Source organism: Dreissena polymorpha, chromosome 12 (genome assembly GCF_020536995.1).
Source record: "Dreissena polymorpha isolate Duluth1 chromosome 12, UMN_Dpol_1.0, whole genome shotgun sequence".
Taxonomy (NCBI): Eukaryota; Metazoa; Mollusca; class Bivalvia; order Myida; family Dreissenidae; genus Dreissena; species Dreissena polymorpha.
Window position 1 is genome coordinate 43947894 of NC_068366.1, and position 20120 is coordinate 43968013.

Genomic DNA, 20120 nt, shown 5'->3' on the forward strand with positions numbered 1-20120 from the left:
TCGATATAGAGATACAGATATAGTAAATGTGTTAATGTTTTGCTGGTAATGCTCTCTGTGTGCATTTCCTTTTTCTGATAATTTTATTTTTATAAATAAATGTTAAATTCTATCCGCTATCAACCAAACTAAAACGACGAAATAAAACAATAAAGAAAAATAAGAGTATCTAAAATAACGGCTGTTTCTGACAAAAGCCATATCGAATTTTCAGCATATGTTTAAAGTCCCCGTTCATAGCTATATATATGGACAGCATCGTAAAAAAATGTGTTTTTAGTTAGGATATCACTGAAAATCCGGTTGAAATCGGTTGAAAACAAACAATATAGAGATGTTTATTTTGGGGTCGAGTACGGTAAAGTACGAAAACGACCTAATAAAAATTTATTATTCGACACGTGTCTTCAAACATATAAAAACAAAATCGCGTAAACGGGCGAATTTAGCGGAGAGAAGGTACGAACAATTGCAAATGCATCTGTTACAGACGGAAACTGAGTTGCAACGCTACGTTTTTGCTAAATCTATTTATTTATCTTCCATATGCTAATAATGTTTAGCGAAAGCAAAATATAGCTATAATTTGCATAACTCGCGACGCTGCAATGATTTCCGCCTATTGCATGTATTTATGATCATTTATATATTATTTTATCGATTCAAAACCGATTTTGACCAGGTTTTCGATGTCAACCTCGATACAAAATATATTTCAATAAATTTATGTAAAATTTATTTTTCGCTATATGATTTATATGCAAAACAACTATCTATTCCGCAAACTGAGGCTCTAAGTGCAAACCTTTTGATCCCTGTTTGAACAGAATATAACGTATTGCGCAATAATTCCGTTGATGTCTCGTTCAGTTGGAGGTTGCCAGCTCACAAAGAGTTGTCTGGGCTTTTCCAGATTGGTTTCATTTCGAACGGTGAGATTCGTCACCGGTCCAGGAACTGCAAAAAAAAAAGACGTGTTAACATTTGATATTGAAAACGAAATGACATTTTTATGGATGAGTGTTACGGTTTGAAATATATCAAGCATCACAAGAATTATGGTTACGTTCAGCAGTGATAGGTGTTCTCATTTATGTTTTGTTTTTGCGATTTGCGTTTCCAGATGACTTTAAACAGTGAGACTACAATCATTTTACGAATAATTATTTACAATATTGCATATAATTTGAAGTCTCACCGCCTTCTTCTGTTCGGATGTTGATAGTGGAGGTGTTGCTATGACGTGTGTCGTCGCCGAATGATGTGACCGCCGTAACATCGATAGAGTAATTCCAGTAAGCATCGAGATCACCAATTATCGCTTCGGTTGCTAATTCATCTGACAAAGCATTAAGCAACTCACTATTTATTAAGAATATATTACAAGAATATAAAACAAAAAAGGAAAGTGCAAGCACAACACTTTGATTAAATAACGTTTATTTGTAGTTCAATTATGTTGAATAAACATACCGAACCACAATCCAGGCATAGTATTAAATCTGCTAACAACCTCATTCGTCTTCAAATCAGTCGCAATAACCCAGTATATCGTCGGGCCAGTATAGCGTTTGGATTGAATCCATGACACCCTGATAGCAGTTGAATTAATGTCATTTTTACTCAAGTTAGCTGGTGTTTCCGGATCTGAAATAAACCATTATAGATTGAATGAAAGGCGTAAATATAATTCTGAAATAAAACTTGTATTATACATAAATTTCATTTTAACTCAAGCAGTCAGCTTATAAGTGTCGACATATGTGATGGTGGAAGTAACATTCGGGTAACATTATTATGAGGAGTTGGTGATCGGGTAGTTTTAGGGTGGTAGTGGTAGTAGTAGTGGTAGCAGTAGAAGTAGAAGAAGTGTTAGTAAAAGCATTAATAATACACCAATAATGTGTTTTTCGTACTGTCTATCGCTGTTTGGAATTCGTTTGGATCGCCGTAAGTCCCATTGCCGGCTTTATTTTCCGCCTTTACCCGAACGCTGTAATTTCTAAATGGCAATAAGTCATTTACAACCAAATAATTTTGAGATGCGTTCACTTCAACGATATAAACACAAGTAACGTTATGATAACATGCTGTAGCATTAGTTATTTCCAGGTAATAGTATGTCAGAATTCCGTTTGGAAAACATGGGGATATCCACTTTACTGTTGCATTTTGAGCGAAGACAAAGGCGCTGCTGGTTGTATTTATAATCCCTGGATCTGTTGTAGGAAAAACATAAAATTATAAGTTTGTTGTATATATTTTTATTAAACCACATTCAAAGCAGTATGCGTGTATTGCAAATTATGTTCGTTTCTTTTATTAACATTTTAAAAACATACTTACTTGATTCTCGTGTTTTAACTTGATAAACATCTGAATAATTGCCCGAACCGATGTTGTTTGTAGCTTTGACTGATATATTATAATCCCAATACGGGTAAACAGACTCAGTTAGTTCCATTTCTGTCACATAAGTGTTGAATGTTTTAAATAATTCTATTGGTGCAACTGTCTGACGGCAGTCTCGGTCAAAGAAAGAATATTTCACTGTGTAATTTGTTACAATTCCATTTCGTTCTAAAGGTTCCGACCATTGCATTTTTATTGAACTGAATGTAGTCTCACGTTCTTTCAGGTTCACTGGTTTCCCTGGAACTAAATGTGATCAAGTTTATTTTATTTTGTTATAATACATTGCCGCATATTGTTGAAATAGATTTTGTCAGGAAGATAAATACTCAGAACGATTTGACTGAAAAACGTTTAATAATATATTTATTGAAGTTTGTCGTCTACAACATATCGTTCTATCATTGTTGCATGAGATGCGTATCCGTAAAATTCGGAATTATGTCTTGATTTCATAGGTCTTGGGGGACACGTAGTGTTTACTGAATGAAATAAAAGCCATTCAAATATGTATATTTTGAATATGCATGTCTTTATAGTTGCAAATGATTTTATTGTTAATCCTCAATTTAAATGGCTAAAAATTATATATGTATATGCCTGTATGTCACTGACCACAGTTGACTAAATTGTGTGTTATATGTATGTGTTCTCATGGGCTTCAAGCCTAATATATTATATAAAAAAACAAACAATTCTGACATGTCTTGCTGACATGTCTTGTAGCTTTCAATGGATGTTATTTAATGTTATGGATATAATCTTTGATTTCGAGAATAATCTGATTGCATTTGTAAAAGATTAACATTATGAGCAAATGTAGCACACATATGGCAATAAATAAAAACTGACCAGGCAAAGCACACAAGAAAGCTTGGTGTGAAATATTTCAGTATGTTATGTTCGGAGTGACCCTGATGTCTTGCAATTCGTGTAAACAATTTTGTTAAGCTCAATCCAAACACTGGAACTTACTGTCTTCCAGAGTGATTATCTGAACGTAAGCTCTGGGCCCCATGTCCACTGTATAAGCAGCAATAAATGCCGTATAGGTTCTGAATGGATGTAAACTCGTCACGGGCCAGAGTAATGAATCACCAGAGATGAACGTGAACGGATCTATCTTTGAACATGCAGGCACCTAATATAATAAAGTAAACTATAATAAGAACATTATAAGTTTTCGTCTATTATGATCGTATTTGATCGCACAATCCTGATAAGAACAAGAAAAACCTATAGTTATTTAGTAAATACCTTCTCAACGTAGGGGAACGACATTTCTTCAAGGTATTTTTATCAGATTCAAATTACCAGTAATAACCGGATAACTTAAATACTCGTAGTATGTAGGAATGAAATCAAATATCTAATAATTAAACAATATATTTTATTTAAAACACAGGATTTAATAAAATAAAAGTTTTCCGAATATAAGAATAACGCATTTTGTCTTCCTTTCATCGTTGTATAGAATGCTATTGACTTTACGGCATATTATTAATATCATTTCGCGAAGCTTCACTGACCGATGCAATGAGTGAAGTATAATAAATAAGTTAAAAATATAAAGTTCAATATTTATTGCGTAAATTCAATCAGTATTCTTGCTTATTCAATAAAATGACAACTTATCAATTGTTATTTATTCTAGCAATACAACTGAAACAAATATGTGTACCTGTAATACGCTTAGGTTGAGTGAAGTAACATTGTCACAGTCTATACAAGACCATAAAGAAAGTCGTTCACATGTATCGTTTGGGTAATTAATCCAAGCAATATAATGACGGAGAACACCATTTCTGATTTTTGGAGCCCACCAGGATAGAACAGACGATCGTGATGTTGTATTGGACATTTTCAAGTTGTCAACGTTTCCGGGAGCTTAAACATACACACAAGAAAATCTTTATTCGCATCTACACTTGTTGAGCTATATTTGCAAGCTAATCTACGTTCACATATTTTTAGCTTTAGTTTGCAGTTGTGTGTCTCACTATCTGTAACGAATCGCATAAGTAATGATTTTATTTGCATAGCCAGTATTACCTTTTATCACATGCTATACCCTGTTTCCCATGTAATACAACCATTGCATATTTTGTTTATATAACACATGTGTAATACAACATTTTACAGGCTTAGTTTTCGTTTATTGACCAATCGCATTATGTTATTTTGCTGAAATGACGTTGCAACGTCAATTGACGTCACGAAATATAAACAACACTCGGGATTTATCATTCTGTTTGCGTAAATATTTTTTAATTTGCTCATTTAAAAGCATGTGATAAAAACAATCTGACACTCGTTGTCATACCATACCATATTTTATTAAACTCGTCCAAGAAATTCGTTAGTAAGCTCGCCAAAGGCTCGCTTACAAACAAAATTCCTGAACTCGTTTAATAAAATATGGTATGAAATGACAACTCGTGCCAGATCCTATATATATTCTTTTATAGTATAATGTTGTTTACGGATCAGTATAATATATTCAGATAACAATGGCACACATGTGTTAATAAACGTATTTCACTTGCTGACGCAATACCTTAATTTCAAATATGATCATATTATATACAATAATATTTTCATAATATTATTCTTTAAATTAATATATATAGGATCTGGCACGAGTTTATTAAACGAGTTCAGGAACTTTGTTAAAAATATCTTAAGTAAAATAAGTTTAAAATAATGCTTTTAACAGTGTAAAAATGTTCTCAGTTCTGCCTCGTGGAACACCTCGTAAATTATCGTGGTTTTATGGTAATGTTTTTGTTCACCACAACGCCAAAAGGAATTACAAAATAACATTCATTGCCGCCTTATATCAATAATAATTTACCATGATATGTTAACTCGAAAATGTGTTGGAATATCATTATTTAAAGACATAAATATCGCCAAAACTTTCCAATTTAATATGTTCATTATTGTTCATTGTTATCACAAACAAGATAGCAATAATACCTGTTTCGTGTGTACTTTTGTTGAGGGCTGTCGTTACAGAATCGGCATATAACGTATTATTATCTGTATTAATCAAGAAAACATCAATAGAAATATTGCAAAAAGATCCCGGGTCTAGTTGCTTCACAGTGGCCTCCGTTAGTGTAACCGTCTGCTGATGCGTCAAATTCATTGACGAGTTGACGTTGGGGCTCCGACAAGAAAATGATACATGATAGCCATCGACATGACCATCAGCTTTGTTCCAAACAGTTTTTATTGAGCTGTTAGTGAGTTCTGTTACTCTTACACTTTCCGTTCGTATTCTGCCGGGTTCTGTTATAACGACACGCCAACACATAAATCAATCATCATTAAATGACTAACTTCAAAAAAGTAATGTATTAGTGCAATGCTATGAATATATCATTATGAAAGATTTAAACACAACTAAAAATAATTCAAGCATTTAGAGACCACTTATAACAACATTACATATTTAAATATGAATCAAGTGTTAGTCTGGCAAAATATGACAATAACAACAATCACTATACACGAACCTGTGAACGATATAATAAGCTGAGGGTCGCTGTTTGCAATACCTCCAATGGAGGTGTATACTGACACGTTATACAACACTCCAACCGTAAGATTTGACAACTGAACATTCGTATTGGTTGCTGGTTTTTCAAATGTACAGTTGTATGATTTGTCGGAACACTGAACAACACCGTTGAATGTTATATCTGGATTTTGAACAATAATACTTATATGTGAATACTTGGCTGAATTCTGTTCGATGTTGAACATCAGTGTAATACTGGTGGTTGAAATCTCGCCAAGTTGTGCCGGATATGAGTTTATAGGTCCTGCAAAAAAACACAAAATGCAACCAAAAATATATTTAGAAGTGTAGTGTGATTTCCTCATTTTTTTTACCGACGATGCAATGCAATATCTTAATCTTGTGTACATATATAACATGCATTCAATGTTTTTAGCACTTACTTGTATAGATGGTTTTATTCCATATTGAGCTCGTCTGTTCTGGCACAGTGACAAAAATACAAACAAAGTATTCTGTGGCTGGTGCTATGTTGACTGAAACATTTAAAGCGGTGGTTTCTGGATGTTTTGAATAGTTTCCGACTAGAACACTCTCATTGAACACACAGTATACATAAACATGCCAGGCGGTAAAATTCATTTGCCCTCTGTTTGCAAATTTCACTTGAAAACTTTTATCACGTATTGAAGTGATAGGAATGTCAATGCCGTCCGGTAATTCAGGAACTGAAATATTTATTTATTATCATGTCATTATTTCAATTTAGTTATGTACGAAAATTATGTATAAATAAGGCCATGTTTGATATGCTCGAACGATGGATTGTTGATGTTAAGCTCATGTAAAGTTGTTAATGTTTTCTATTTTCTATACAATCAGGACAAAACAACACTAAACAAAACTCTGAACCTTATCTAGCAAATTGAAAGGCAAACCACTACGTTTCAAATTATTGTTCAGTCTGGAAACACACATGCATTCGAAGAGCAAAATAAATCAACCATGCGATGACTCCGATTTAAGATATAATATTTATAAATATGGTGTTTCATTGTTCAGGTCTTTTAAACCCGTATGTACCTGTATATTTATCGAACGCCTGACAAACCTCATCGCTTAGCGCATAACGTATGTTTACTTCCTTTTCAATTGCAGTTTTGAAAGTAAAAGCATACTTTGTACCAGGCAACAGATTAGTAACTGCAATTGTTTCGACATCTTGAGTAAATACACAGTATGCTGATTCGTTACATGACATATTGTTTGCTGTGAAGGATTTCAATTGTGCCATAGCCAGAACATAATATTCGATCTTCTCCGAAGTCATCTTCTTAAATATTATCGCATCTTTTGTCACACTGCTAATGTCCCAGCTCATCATGCAGTTTGGTACTACAATGAAACAAACTTAGTACGAACGCTTCAAAATTTAATAAAGTCTTTAAAAAATAAGTATGGTTTGTATCCACCATTTTGCATATATTACTAAATTATTTAGCACATTGTTGACGGACGAATATTGATAAATACATATTTCAATAAGATTAAACACTTTATAACATTTTTTGCAAATATCATAGCTATAAAACAATCTTACATGTAAACACTGTGAACTTGCGGCTTTCACTACTTGGAACTAACGAATGCGACAGATAAACATTAAGTTCATATCGCAATCCTGGCATCAAACTATCGAGTGTAATATTAGAATTCCCAGTCTCTGATATTTTGAAATACTTAGTTCGAATTATTGTATTATTAATTCGAATTTCCACATAGACAGCATCTGCATCTGTAGAATTTGACGTGACGACAACACAAATAGATGAATTTGTTGCTTCTGGATCTGATATATTAAAGTCATTTCCAAGTGGAAGTCCTGTAAAACAAAACAATAAATACTTATTTGTGGTCAGATACACATGAAAACAAACGTAAAAGCATTTTTTCGACATATGTGCTTTACACAGAAGACCATTATAAATAAAATATAATCTACAATAACAAATCGCTGCACTAAAATTCTGATTTACAATCTAGAACATGTTAATTTGTATGCTTATCCATACGTTGCATGGTTTGAAGGTACATTTATATGACATTTTAAAAGCACACACAAGTCTAGGAATATGTTTTATGCTTGTGACTTACTTTTTAAACAGGAGTCGTTGCTCTTTAAGTAAAAGTCATCCTTATTCATACAAATACACGTTTTTGTGGAAGTATCACACGTAGAATTTGCAGTTGTACATTGTTTGGTCACATTACAATGATCACTATAACTCACATCTGAAAAGAAACAATTTAAGAATAAAAAATTCAAACCATATGTAATCTCTTTATAATGTAAGTCCGCAGTATACAACACTTAAACCATATCAATAAAGCTGTTAAAAAAGGCGTTCTCATTTTGTAGTTAATGGCGTTTCAAGTTGCAGCAGATCGTTTGGACCGGTTAATTATTTATCAGCCATGCTTATAACATTTCACTGATTTTAAGCAAAAAATAAGTGTGCTTGAGATAATACATCTTTAATATACTTGCTTTCATATAAATACGTATTTAAGTTAACACTGCTACATCCAAAAGAGTAGTATTGGGAAGAAAGCTAAAATTACGTCCAACTATTGTATATCTACAATACATGATTACACATATATGTCGAGTTGGTGAAGGACAGGACGGGCAAGCTCATTTTGGTGGAGGGGTCGACAACAAATCCGAGGATCATGGGTTCCATTCATACGTTGTGTAGGAATTGGTCATACAATCCTTCCTACGACCATATTCCTCCTCCGCTCAAGGAGGACACTTTTTTACTGGCAAACGTATGTGCACTTTGAACTAGTAAACGGTATATCGCAGAAATATGTGAGTTTCTTACTTGCACGCAGTGATTTGAATGCACGATATCGGGGCACTATGTTTCAGTGTTGATAACATGAATTGAACGAATTTGGATTTAAACTAGTGTGGCGTTTTGCGTATTACGATATTGTCCAACTTTGCTAAACTTTTATTTCTTCTATATTTAGCTCTGTTAAAGTGTAAAGCTCCAGTTTAACACGTCAGGTGGTGTTTAAGTATTGTGTTTAATATATAACTCTCGCGAATAAATGTTCGATGTTATACTTTTCTTTTTTCAGCTAATACATATGCACTATTATCCCATGAAAAATTCTCTCTTTACTTGAAATCATGTTGAGTTTATAGTTGTAAACTTACAAATAGGATCGCACCGTGGCGTGCCAGACCATGTTCCATTTGCACGGCAGGTAAATGTTTGATTTGACGCCAACTCATATCCGTCATTGCAATGCACTTCGATGGTGGAATTGACACCGGTATAATAACCGTTTGGAATATAAGGGAAGATGCAAACTGAAAATTACTTATAAAATTGAAATATATATAATATAGTAGTAATTGTAGTAGTAGTAGTAGTAGTAGTAGTAATTTTAGTAGTAGTAGTAGTAGTAGTAGTAGTAGTAGTAGTAGTAGTAGTAGTAGTAGTAGTAGTAGTAGAAGTAGTAGTAGTAGTAATAGTAGTAGTAGTAGTAGTAGTAGTAGTAGTAGTAATTGTAGTAGTAGTAGTAGTAGTAGTATGAATTGTGTCATTATCGAGTTATTATATTACTCGGCCTCTCTATTCTGCAAACATGCACATAGCTGCCACAAAGACAGGGCGAGATGAGACCGCGTTGGGCGTCGCCAAATAGGCGATATTAGAATTTATACGCGGGGACAATCGAATAGCTGAAACGCATAATTACTATTTGGCGACAGTTCTTCTTTAAAAGTGTCGATGAAGAGCGTTACTGACTCTCTATAATTATTTCGATTTACATTGAAAAATGCATGTATTCGTTACCTTACGCTTAAAACAAGTGCTAAACTATACCATCTATAAAAACTGTTTTGTAATAATCAACATCAGCTGAAAAAAGGACTAATATGCAGAGTTTAAAACGCTTAACGATTGAAAATTGTGAATGTTTTCTTTATATAACTGATCACACGCTGCTCGGTTTAAATCTGCAGTTACAAGAACACACATCCGAGTAGCCAATTGATTTCCTTAGGCGAAGGCGTTTTGGTACAAAATCTCTTGTTCGAAATGTGCACAGAGTGATTTAATTTTGTTAACATAACTTAAAGTTACGGCGCATATATTTATCACGCTCAGATGTCGGAAAATATGCGAACACGTCCATTAGTTTGACGATTAAATCAGCAACACTATTTCTCTATTGACATGCGTTGCCGATAGTGGTTGTAGATTTAACAACCCATTGTGTGTGTTGACTATTGAATTTTAGACAGAGATTGCAGTTCTCGTGAAGATCCGTCTGTACCTGCGGACCGAAATTACCTGCAGTGTTTACACAACGAATGCTTTGTTTCAAATGTTTTATAGAACATTAAGGAATTTATATAAACATGCGGTAAGTAATTATGCTAAATAAATAAATAGCTTGCGAAACGAAATAGTAAATATGCGTACCAAGTAAATCGCATTATTGGCCCAGACCAATTTCCATTTTTAAAACACGTGAGGGTCTCGTTTAAGTTAAGTATATAACCTGGGTCACATGTTATTGTGATAGTTGAACCTACGGTATTGTTGTCACCAGTGAAATAACCACTCGAAACACTTGGTAGCTTGCATTCTCAAAATTTCATATTATTGTTACTAAGTAGACACACAGAAAGGCAGCCAGCAATAAATAGTTTATATAAAAGTGTTAAACTAATAACTAGGTGTTCGCTTGTTTAATATGAATATCAATTGTGTTATTGAGTGGTATAGTTTCATATGTATGCATTTTAAATATCTTTACAACTATAATGAAATACTCATGGATATATACATAGTCATTCTAACAATATATCGTGAGTTTTAATTGCAAACAACTTTGCTTACCAGTTGGTGTCGAGTCGGTTGGCAAATATGTCGTAATAACTCCTAATGTTGTGGCTACACTGCTTGTTTTATTTGCCTCTGTTGAAGTTGTGATTGTTAAATCCGTGACTGAATGTACATTATCTGGGTCCGTTACTGTTGTTTTTACTGGTGTTGTTGTGTCTGGCTCAGTTGCAGGCGAGACAGTTGCAACATTTGTTTTAATAGCATCGGAATGAACTAGTGCGATGATAATAGCCTGAAGGACATAACAACTAACTCATTAACACAACTATCAACTCGATATAAACTATCAATTGGTGATAACTGAAACGACACACTGAGAATCCCATTAGACGCTTTGGTCTGCACTTAAAAGGAAAAGACAGATTGGTCAAATAACAATATAAAGTATGTTAAAGTAAACATATTATTTTCATACATATTAGTTGTTTGTAAAGAATGTGCTTACGAACAAACGAGTATGAGAAAAAATTCCGTACTGTTATCCATAAGCGGATTAAAAGCCCACGCATTTTCAGAGTTCTTTCTGAAACAGAACCTGTAATAAATACTGTTTGAAAATATTGTATAATTTAAAACTACACTTTTTTTCTGGTTGTTAGCACCTGCAGAAATTTGTCTTATACAAAAGCTATAGTCAATTAAGGTTGTACACAAATATACAATACACGCGTAGCGCAATATGTTGAGCAATATGCTCAACACCGTACACAAAACATAGAGACAGACATGAAGTAGAGTTTAGAAGATCTGAGACCGAAAGACGGAATCATTAAAACTGTAAGACATTATGGGCACATAAAATATGCCTACGTCCGTTATGAATATTTTTAGGCTAAACAATCAACAACTGAAAACTATTTATCTGATAGCTATGACAATCATTACATGAAATTATTTACGCTACATGTATTATTATGTAAATATATGTTTACATGCGTATAAGTTTTCACAACTACATCATGGCACCTAACGGTTATCTCAATCAAATATTGTTCAGTTAAAACATAAACAACACATTCACCAATCAAATATATTTTTAAATGTGTATATGCGTTCCACATGTGTCCGACCTGATCGGATATTATTAATATCCAGTAGTTCAACGTTTAAATATGTTTTGCGTTATTCAATAATTCCATAACCTAACCCAATACTGCTGGTTAATCATTGCATCGCGGTTATGAGAATTTATTTACTACAGTTACGGAGGAATCTTTAATGTCTTCTTTTACAGACTTAACTGATAACGAACCGCAATATATTGCCCTTATGTCATATCGACAAAGAATGATTTATGAAATGTTTAAAAAATATAGGGATTTACTACTATCAGCTGGAGGATTAAACACACACTTATCATTTGAACAATTCATAAAGGAAAATAACGGTTAACAATCTACAAGAACATATGCATAAGGTGTTCATTCACATGTTTACTATTATTTACCTCTTAAAAAGTAGAGAAAAACAAGTATTTAAGATAGATTTGTGCCAATTTACTCCCTCTACTCGTATGTGTTACCAGAGAACGTTTGGCTTTTGCTGTGAATCACATATCATAATATGGCTGCTGAAAACTCAATATGAAACATAGTTTATGCAATCTTTGTAGTCGCTTTGTATGATACATTTCAGCACATTTTGATTTCAAATTGTAATCTTGTCTGTTTGCACACACCACAATTCATTGTGTTAGAATATGTAAACACGACTATATGCATACCTAATATTGAAGTAAATATACGAGGAACGTATTCGAAATCAGAAAAACCAGTGAGCATATTCTCTAAACGTTTGTCCGACATTGACACATTTACTAAATACCATTATCTTTTTTGCATGTTGGATATGTTCATTGATCGATAACGCAAAAGAATGACAAGATAAAAGCCGTGTACGCAAAAAAATTACAGGCTATTGAAAAACTGTTCAACTTCCTGAAAGATAAAGTCCCCACATTTCATAATATAAATTGATTTCCTATCTTAAACTTTCTTCAAGGTTGCCATGTGTCATTGAAATTCCCTATTCGCGATTGTACGCCTTCTGTTATCAGCTGAAACTACTTGTGTGATATCGTAGGAGGGGTGGCGTTAAGTTTTTGTCATCGAAATGAAAAATCCTAAGTGCGGCTTTTATAAATAGAAAGTTTTTACGGACGAAATTACTCTTCAAGAACACATTAGAAGTGATCACAATCATCATTAAAGAATATAAAAAACGAGTTTTGAAGAAAACTTATATGTTTTAAATTGAGACATACTTTTACTAATACAACAACAAAAGCACAAAAAACTACAACGTGCTACTGAACATCAGTTAAAACAATTATTAAAAAGGCATTATTTCACAGAGTAATTCTGTTTTCATATTGCGCATAGTAGTTTCAGAAGTTTATCGAAACATTGCATTCCAATGAAACTGTTTTATCTTCAATGGATGATTTGTAAACATTGAGCAGTCGTTCTATAATGTTGTACTTACGAATCATACTTGAAAATTTTAATATATTTAAAGGGACTAAACGAACTATAAATGTAATGTTTTCATCTTCAAGTTTCTGTATTGTTGATAGTATATTTGTGTGTCGAGATGTTTTTTAATGTTCTTTGGGATTCATTCTCTCACTATTTAGAGTTTCAGCAGTCCAAGTCAAAAATTTCAAAATCGGCGCGAATGTAATTTTTCGACCAAGAAATAACTGCAAAAAATAGACTTTCCATATTTATCATTGCCAGTAGGTTCATTAGCAGGAGCATCGCGACCATGCTCAAACAGCTACTTATGTATCTACGAAAACAATGTAGTTAAATGAAAGGGCATGGCTTGATATAAGAAAACGACAAACACAATGATAATACATATCAAGCTGCACGTTGTATAGAATTTTTCGTATAATGTGCAGTAGTTTATCTTCCTATATTCGTGTTACAATATGCACTGGATTAGCTGTAGCGGCTGGGACAGCTAAAAGTGGTAATAATGTAAGTTCTAATTTGTTTGTGGGTTTTCATGCAATTGTTTTGTTTCGCAAATATATTTGCAGTTTAGTTTCATTTTAAGCCAATGTGTTTTATGTTGTGAAATTTTGCCCGTTTTCCGACTTTGACTGTAAAACTCGGTAAATATACTTAATCGTACCCGGTCGATATTAGACTGTACCCGAGTTGTATTCTCGCCCAAAAGCCGATGTCGTAAAACACGCTACCGAATATCTTAAACTTCTCTTTAAAAAAAATGCATCAACATGCTTTTTTTGTATGCGTTTCGATACTATAGAGGCCATTTTACAGAAAATTGACATAAATGTGAATATAATTAATTAAAAAAAATCCGACAACGACGGATTTATCTTTAAATTTCCCGGGTAAGTGTTAGTATATTTACCGTACCGGGGGTTCAAGTTAGTATACTAAGAGTACCCGGGGTACATGTAAGTAATACCCGAGCCGACAATGACCAATCGAGCCAAAGTAACAGTGATCTATAAATACACCAACTTGTTCAAGCTAAATAGTGTATGGTTACACTTTACATGTTAAAACCATGTCAGATATAAACAAGGAAACACATGTTACCTAATTTTCAAATAACCAATAGCCCAAAGATGCGAGTCAATACAAACGCGCAACATAAGCACAAATAACTAGGGTCACCGCCTTAAACCCCTCATTATTAGATAGGGAGGCTATACCGTTCGGAGGGCCCACACGATTTCTATCATAGTCACCGCAAGTTATATTTCTACAACATCGTCTTCTATTAATATATTAAATGCGAAACATATAATTAATAAATCTTATTTGTAATACGGCAACTATAACGTTTTGTGTATTGCCTGGTATTGTCTACTAGCAGTAAATACTAAATTATATTGCGGCCTATGAGACGCTCAATAATCAAAATTACCCATTATTCATCTCATGGGACAAATAACAATTTAAATCATTCATAATATTTAAGTGTTATCATTAAAACATGATTGTATGCTAAGTATTAAAATTTATGACAAAATAATCAAACTTCATTCAGTTTATGTGTGTGTAACAATGACTGGAATAAGCTATACAGTTTGCAGAATCCAGTTTGAGTCTTAAAACATAGGTTCATTTTCTTCTGTAAAGATTCGTTAATGGCGGGCATTGTATTATCCGCTTTAAATATCTTAATTTAACGCACAAGTTTGATCAGGAAGTTTGAATAAAATACGTCAAGTCTGTCTTTATTTACTTTTATCGTACGAACAAAAGCACCGTTTTAAGGATAATATTATTGAACATTAAATAAACAATAGCCTTATCACAGTTTACAATGTTTGCTTCAATGGAATGCGCTCTTTATGCAATCGTATACACGTTAAGACATTTTCTTCTTAAACGATTATTGTTTTTCGTGTGTGGTTTTATTATAAGCGTCGGTAAAACAAAATACAAAACATTTTGAGAGGATTGAAAAAACTTTATCGCAAACAATGTCAACGCTATAATGGCAAACCCTCCACATCACCTTTGTTGAGAAATAAACTATTTTTTGTGTTGTCGTTGCAATTGTTAGATGTTGGTACAACATAAACGTTAATGTATTAGTATATTAATCTACGAATAACCAAGAATAAACGAGAATATACGAGAAGCTTATCATAGTGTAGAGTGTAAAATTAATAAAACTGTATATGCGTTTGAATATGGCAAGGAATGAGAAGTACGCATTTCTTTTGAAATGCATTTATATATGCATTTAATAATAATAAGGAGACTTCTTTCCGTTTTCAATATCAATCGCGGCACGATAAAAAAATCAAGAAAGCAATACATGTCGAATACACGCCTAATGTAAACAGAAAATCGCCGCAATTACCTACTTCCTGATAGGATTAAGTTTCGACAATTCAAATTTATTACAGAGGAATGTTTATCCTATCTCAAGATTTCTTGAAGGTGATCATGTGATAGTATTCTTCTGTTATCAGTTGAAAGCTTCTTGTTCTTCTTTGGATGAAGGGTATTGGAAAATTGTTTTACGTTTAAAGTGGCGTTATAAAGTATGTAAGGTAAAAACATATTTTGCCAAATACTTAAATTCAAAAGTAAGGAACGCTCTTCTTTTACATGTCACATACAAATGCAAATTGAAAATAAAACGAAACATGAGTTTAAATTAGTAGTCCTAAATATTGAAGATGAAGTTCCGATTTTAATATTAAACCCTTAAGAGCTTTTCATTTTGCGCACAGCTTCATATTCATTGTATACACAATCACAAAACCATATCAAAAAGTTTACCTTGCTGAAAACAGCAAACATATAGTCTTATGACGTCATTTAATAATGGTTTGGCGTTACTTGATGTTATCATGTTCTTTTTCTGATATATAATGTGTGATTTACTTTCAAAATACAGGCATACAATTGAATAATGATGTGATATATCGCTGAGCAATCAGGTTATTTGGAATACACATTAACTAAGTAAATCCAGAACAACTCGCGAAGGCTTGTTTTTTTAAGCGCGTTTAAAAAATATAATAATGTATTAAACACTTACCTTTTATTGTTACTATCTGCAATGCGTTTAGACTTTTATTGAATAAGTGATATCCGTTTAAAGTCTTTATCCTACCGCCATTCGCAGTTAGACTAATACGTATACATACGAGCGAATCAATACTACACTACATGCAGAAACATACATACTGTGTATACCATTTCGTGAAGGCAACATCATCAATTTACTTTGATATAAAAGAAGACATGGCAATGCTAAATTATGGAGATGTATTATCAAAAGTTAATATTTGCTTTTATATATTGTATTTGTTTTGTAAGAGTTTAAATAGCTAGGTCACAAAAGCCAAATCAAACGAGAAACATCTGAATACGACATGTTAAAGCAGCACCTGCAGATATTTAGTATCGTGTTGTAAACAATTTGAACGAAAACAATATAAACACTTTTGAAGACTGCGTCTATTTAAGTTGGAGACGTTCTTTTTTGATAAAAATGTACACAAATACAAGTTCAGTAAATGATTTCACACGAGAAAAAAAGGTATTTGCAGCTTATTTCTATGTCTTTAGCGATATTTCTTTCCTGTGTATGCACTTTCTCATATTATATTCACGATAGACGATACAAAATTGGTTAGATACTTAAACATCAACATATACAAACGTGCTTGCGTGAATAGTTTCCTCACACATTGTTGTACAAGCTCCTGTTGTAGCGAATGTTTGATAAATGTTAAGTGCGCAGAAGAATGTCAAATGTAAATTCAAGTTGTGTATCGCGAATACATGTATGTCTTCTTTAACGAGGTGATGTGAGGTTACCTCAAAATATACAAAATATCCATAAAGTCGTGGTAATAAAGCCACACTGCTATATGCAACTACATCTTTTTTAGTTTGGGTTATAAAATGAGAAGAATACAGTTTAAGCCCCGCTCTGCATGCATCTGGCTTTATGCATGCATATGAAGAATCTTCACAGATAAGCCATAGCTGGCGCATCAGGGACGATAATTTCCGCTTTAATAGATTTTTCGTTTAAAGAAAGTTCTGTCTAGGATTCCAGCGTCGCTCCTGATTATACTGCGGGCTGAACATGTTAACCTTGAACGTTACTTTACGCACTTGCATTAAGATTTTAATAGTTTATTTTAGGTTTGGTGCAGGCGTTGTGATCTTTTATTTTCAAATGCGCGTCGTTGTTTAACAAATAGCAACTCGATCGTTACTATTTTACACAAGGTATCTCAGTATTATTTTTTAAAGCAAAGGAAGTTGATTATTGGAAAGGTTATGGCGCATTTGGCCAGTATGTATGCTTGACATTCGTTGTATTTCTTTTGGAACCGATTCGGGGCATTTCTTTTATCGCGGGTTACAACTTTGATTACCAGGTCACGATATGTAATGGTCTGACAATATGGTTCGTATGGTCAAATAATTTGATCCGAATCTTCCATTCTGTATCGTCTATGGTCAGTATGGACTGTTGGACTGTACACCGTAACACGTAGTACCAACTGAACCAGTCTGTAACTTTAGAATAATTAGCAATTAACTTTCTTACAAAAACATGTTCTCGTTTACGTACATTGACTTCAAAGTCAAATAAATCACAGAGATTATATTAAAATAGCCCATGTAATTTCAAAGAAGACCCTTTGCAAATTCTAGAAGGGATGTACACCGTTTCCATCCCCCTACTCTAAATCACAATGGGTTTAATATCAAACCTGGAAATATTTTTATACAAAAAATATAGACTTGTAAATACGTTGAATGTTCAGTAACTCTGTACTTTGAAACACAAACAAGTATTATAACGTCAAAGCATTGTTACATTAGGTCCGGGTGATTATCTTTAATATCTTAGAAGCAGGTATTAAATAAAACATTTTTTTATTTTGAACAATGTCTTTGGACCAATTGTATGTGTAATTGGATGATGCCTATCACATGTTGATAACAGGATGGCCTAGGTAGTCAACTCCGACGTTATTCACACCTTAACTAGTCGTATTGGATCAATTCTAAAATGTGCTCTCTAAATTTTACAGGACTTCGTATATTGTCGAATGGCATACTAACACACAATGTATTCAGTGAAGGCATTATATCACCGAAAGGGTTTTTCCACGTTTAGACTCCACGATTACCTATTTTCCCCTGACGCAAAAAAAGCTAATACACAACTAACAATTTGTTTATTATATATGTTTATGATATAGAGAATACTAGGTTAGCGTTAAATACAGAGAAGTTTATGTTGCGAGGCTTAGAACGCCGGAAGCGCGAGCCTTGGCGAGCGCTTTCGGTGTTCGAGCCGAGCAACATAAACTTCTCTGTATTCAACGCTAATCCTAGTATTCTATTTATCCCATTTGATTTTTTCAACGTGACATTTAACATAAATAGATCTAATAACCTTAACAATAATTTTAATTCAGTCATAAAGCGCTTAAAATCTAACAAATGTAACCATGCGTAGTGATATACATGTATTTGTTCTGGTACGCAAAATAGTCTTTAAAAAATTCACACACAAACTGTAAAACAAGTAAAAATATCACCATATCATATGCCTACATTCTATTTTACGCAGTATGCGAATTTTAACACAGTACGACCGCGAAAAGAAGATTTTACTTTACTATAATTTATTTTATTTACGAAAGAAAATTATCAAAATCCAATATGGCGGCCATTACTCCTGACAAAATGCTGTCGATGTCAACATACATGTAGGACTACACCATCGACGACCTAGTTCTGGCTACCATAACTTTAAATGTCGCTTTTTATGATTTTTGACTGGCGCGACTTTGTACAGGTCTGTCAATACTAAATAAACTGTACGCTGAAGTTTCTTTAGCTATCGAAAACCTTGACAATTTTGACAGACAATTGCAGCGACTGACACTTTATTTGACAAAATATACAGGGCAATACGTTTTCCGACTTCGGACGACGAATTTAAGGACGCGCAGAACGTGTTTTTTATATAATGTTATGGGAATGCCGTGTGTGATCCGATGCATCAATGGCGCCCATGTTAAAATCATTTCCCCGAGAACAGGGAACGACAAAAGTACAAACAAAAATCAAAACATTTAAGAACTAGTATCTTACCTTTAATTATCCTTTAAAATCCATCTTATAATCCATTTAACTCAATAATTGACGATTTTGCATCTAGGGTCTTTAATAATTATTTTAGCATAAAAATAAGGACCCTTATGCCATTCTATCACTTTATTCAAATGAGTTTATGAACGCGATAAACTTTCTTCTTCGTCACACGCTACGTCATGTACTCTACATTACTGCTGTTCAAATGAACCGGAGCAGTTTATCTAATAATAGCCGTTGGTAAACTCGGTTGCATTTGCAGATTTCTGCATACAAACATAATTATGTTTAAACTTGCACAATGTTTTATTTATCTATGGTAAATGCCCTTAATGTACGAGAAAATAATCTAATATATAAATACACAAAGAATGGAAAACATTCCAGTACACAACAGATAAATGAGTACAAAATACCCGTGTATAAAATGGGACGTTCCCAATTCCAGTGTGGTGCTATTTTTACTATCTTATACTTTACACAGCTCTATGCCTAACGTGAATTAAATAGGAACGCAAACATAGCAGATTATTCATGAACTGTGCGATATGTGTATGGCTTGTTGTACATTCTTAATATTTAAGTTGAATGTCAAAAGTATATGCTTTGGTT

General features: G+C 33.3%; 1 protein-coding gene across 1 annotated transcript in view; it reads right to left on the reverse strand.

Annotated features, from left to right (window-relative positions):
* Positions 1-3430, reverse strand: part of LOC127852558 (tyrosine-protein phosphatase 10D-like) — a 35348-nt gene extending 31918 nt beyond the window's left edge. Inside the window, exons 1-3 of the mRNA XM_052386512.1 lie at positions 3388-3430; positions 1199-1339; positions 806-957 (exon numbers count right to left, since the gene is read on the reverse strand). Coding sequence (XP_052242472.1) covers positions 806-957; positions 1199-1339; positions 3388-3430 — 336 coding nt within the window. The remainder of the gene's footprint in view (positions 1-805; positions 958-1198; positions 1340-3387) is intronic.
* Between the last annotated feature and the right edge of the window lie 16690 nt (positions 3431-20120).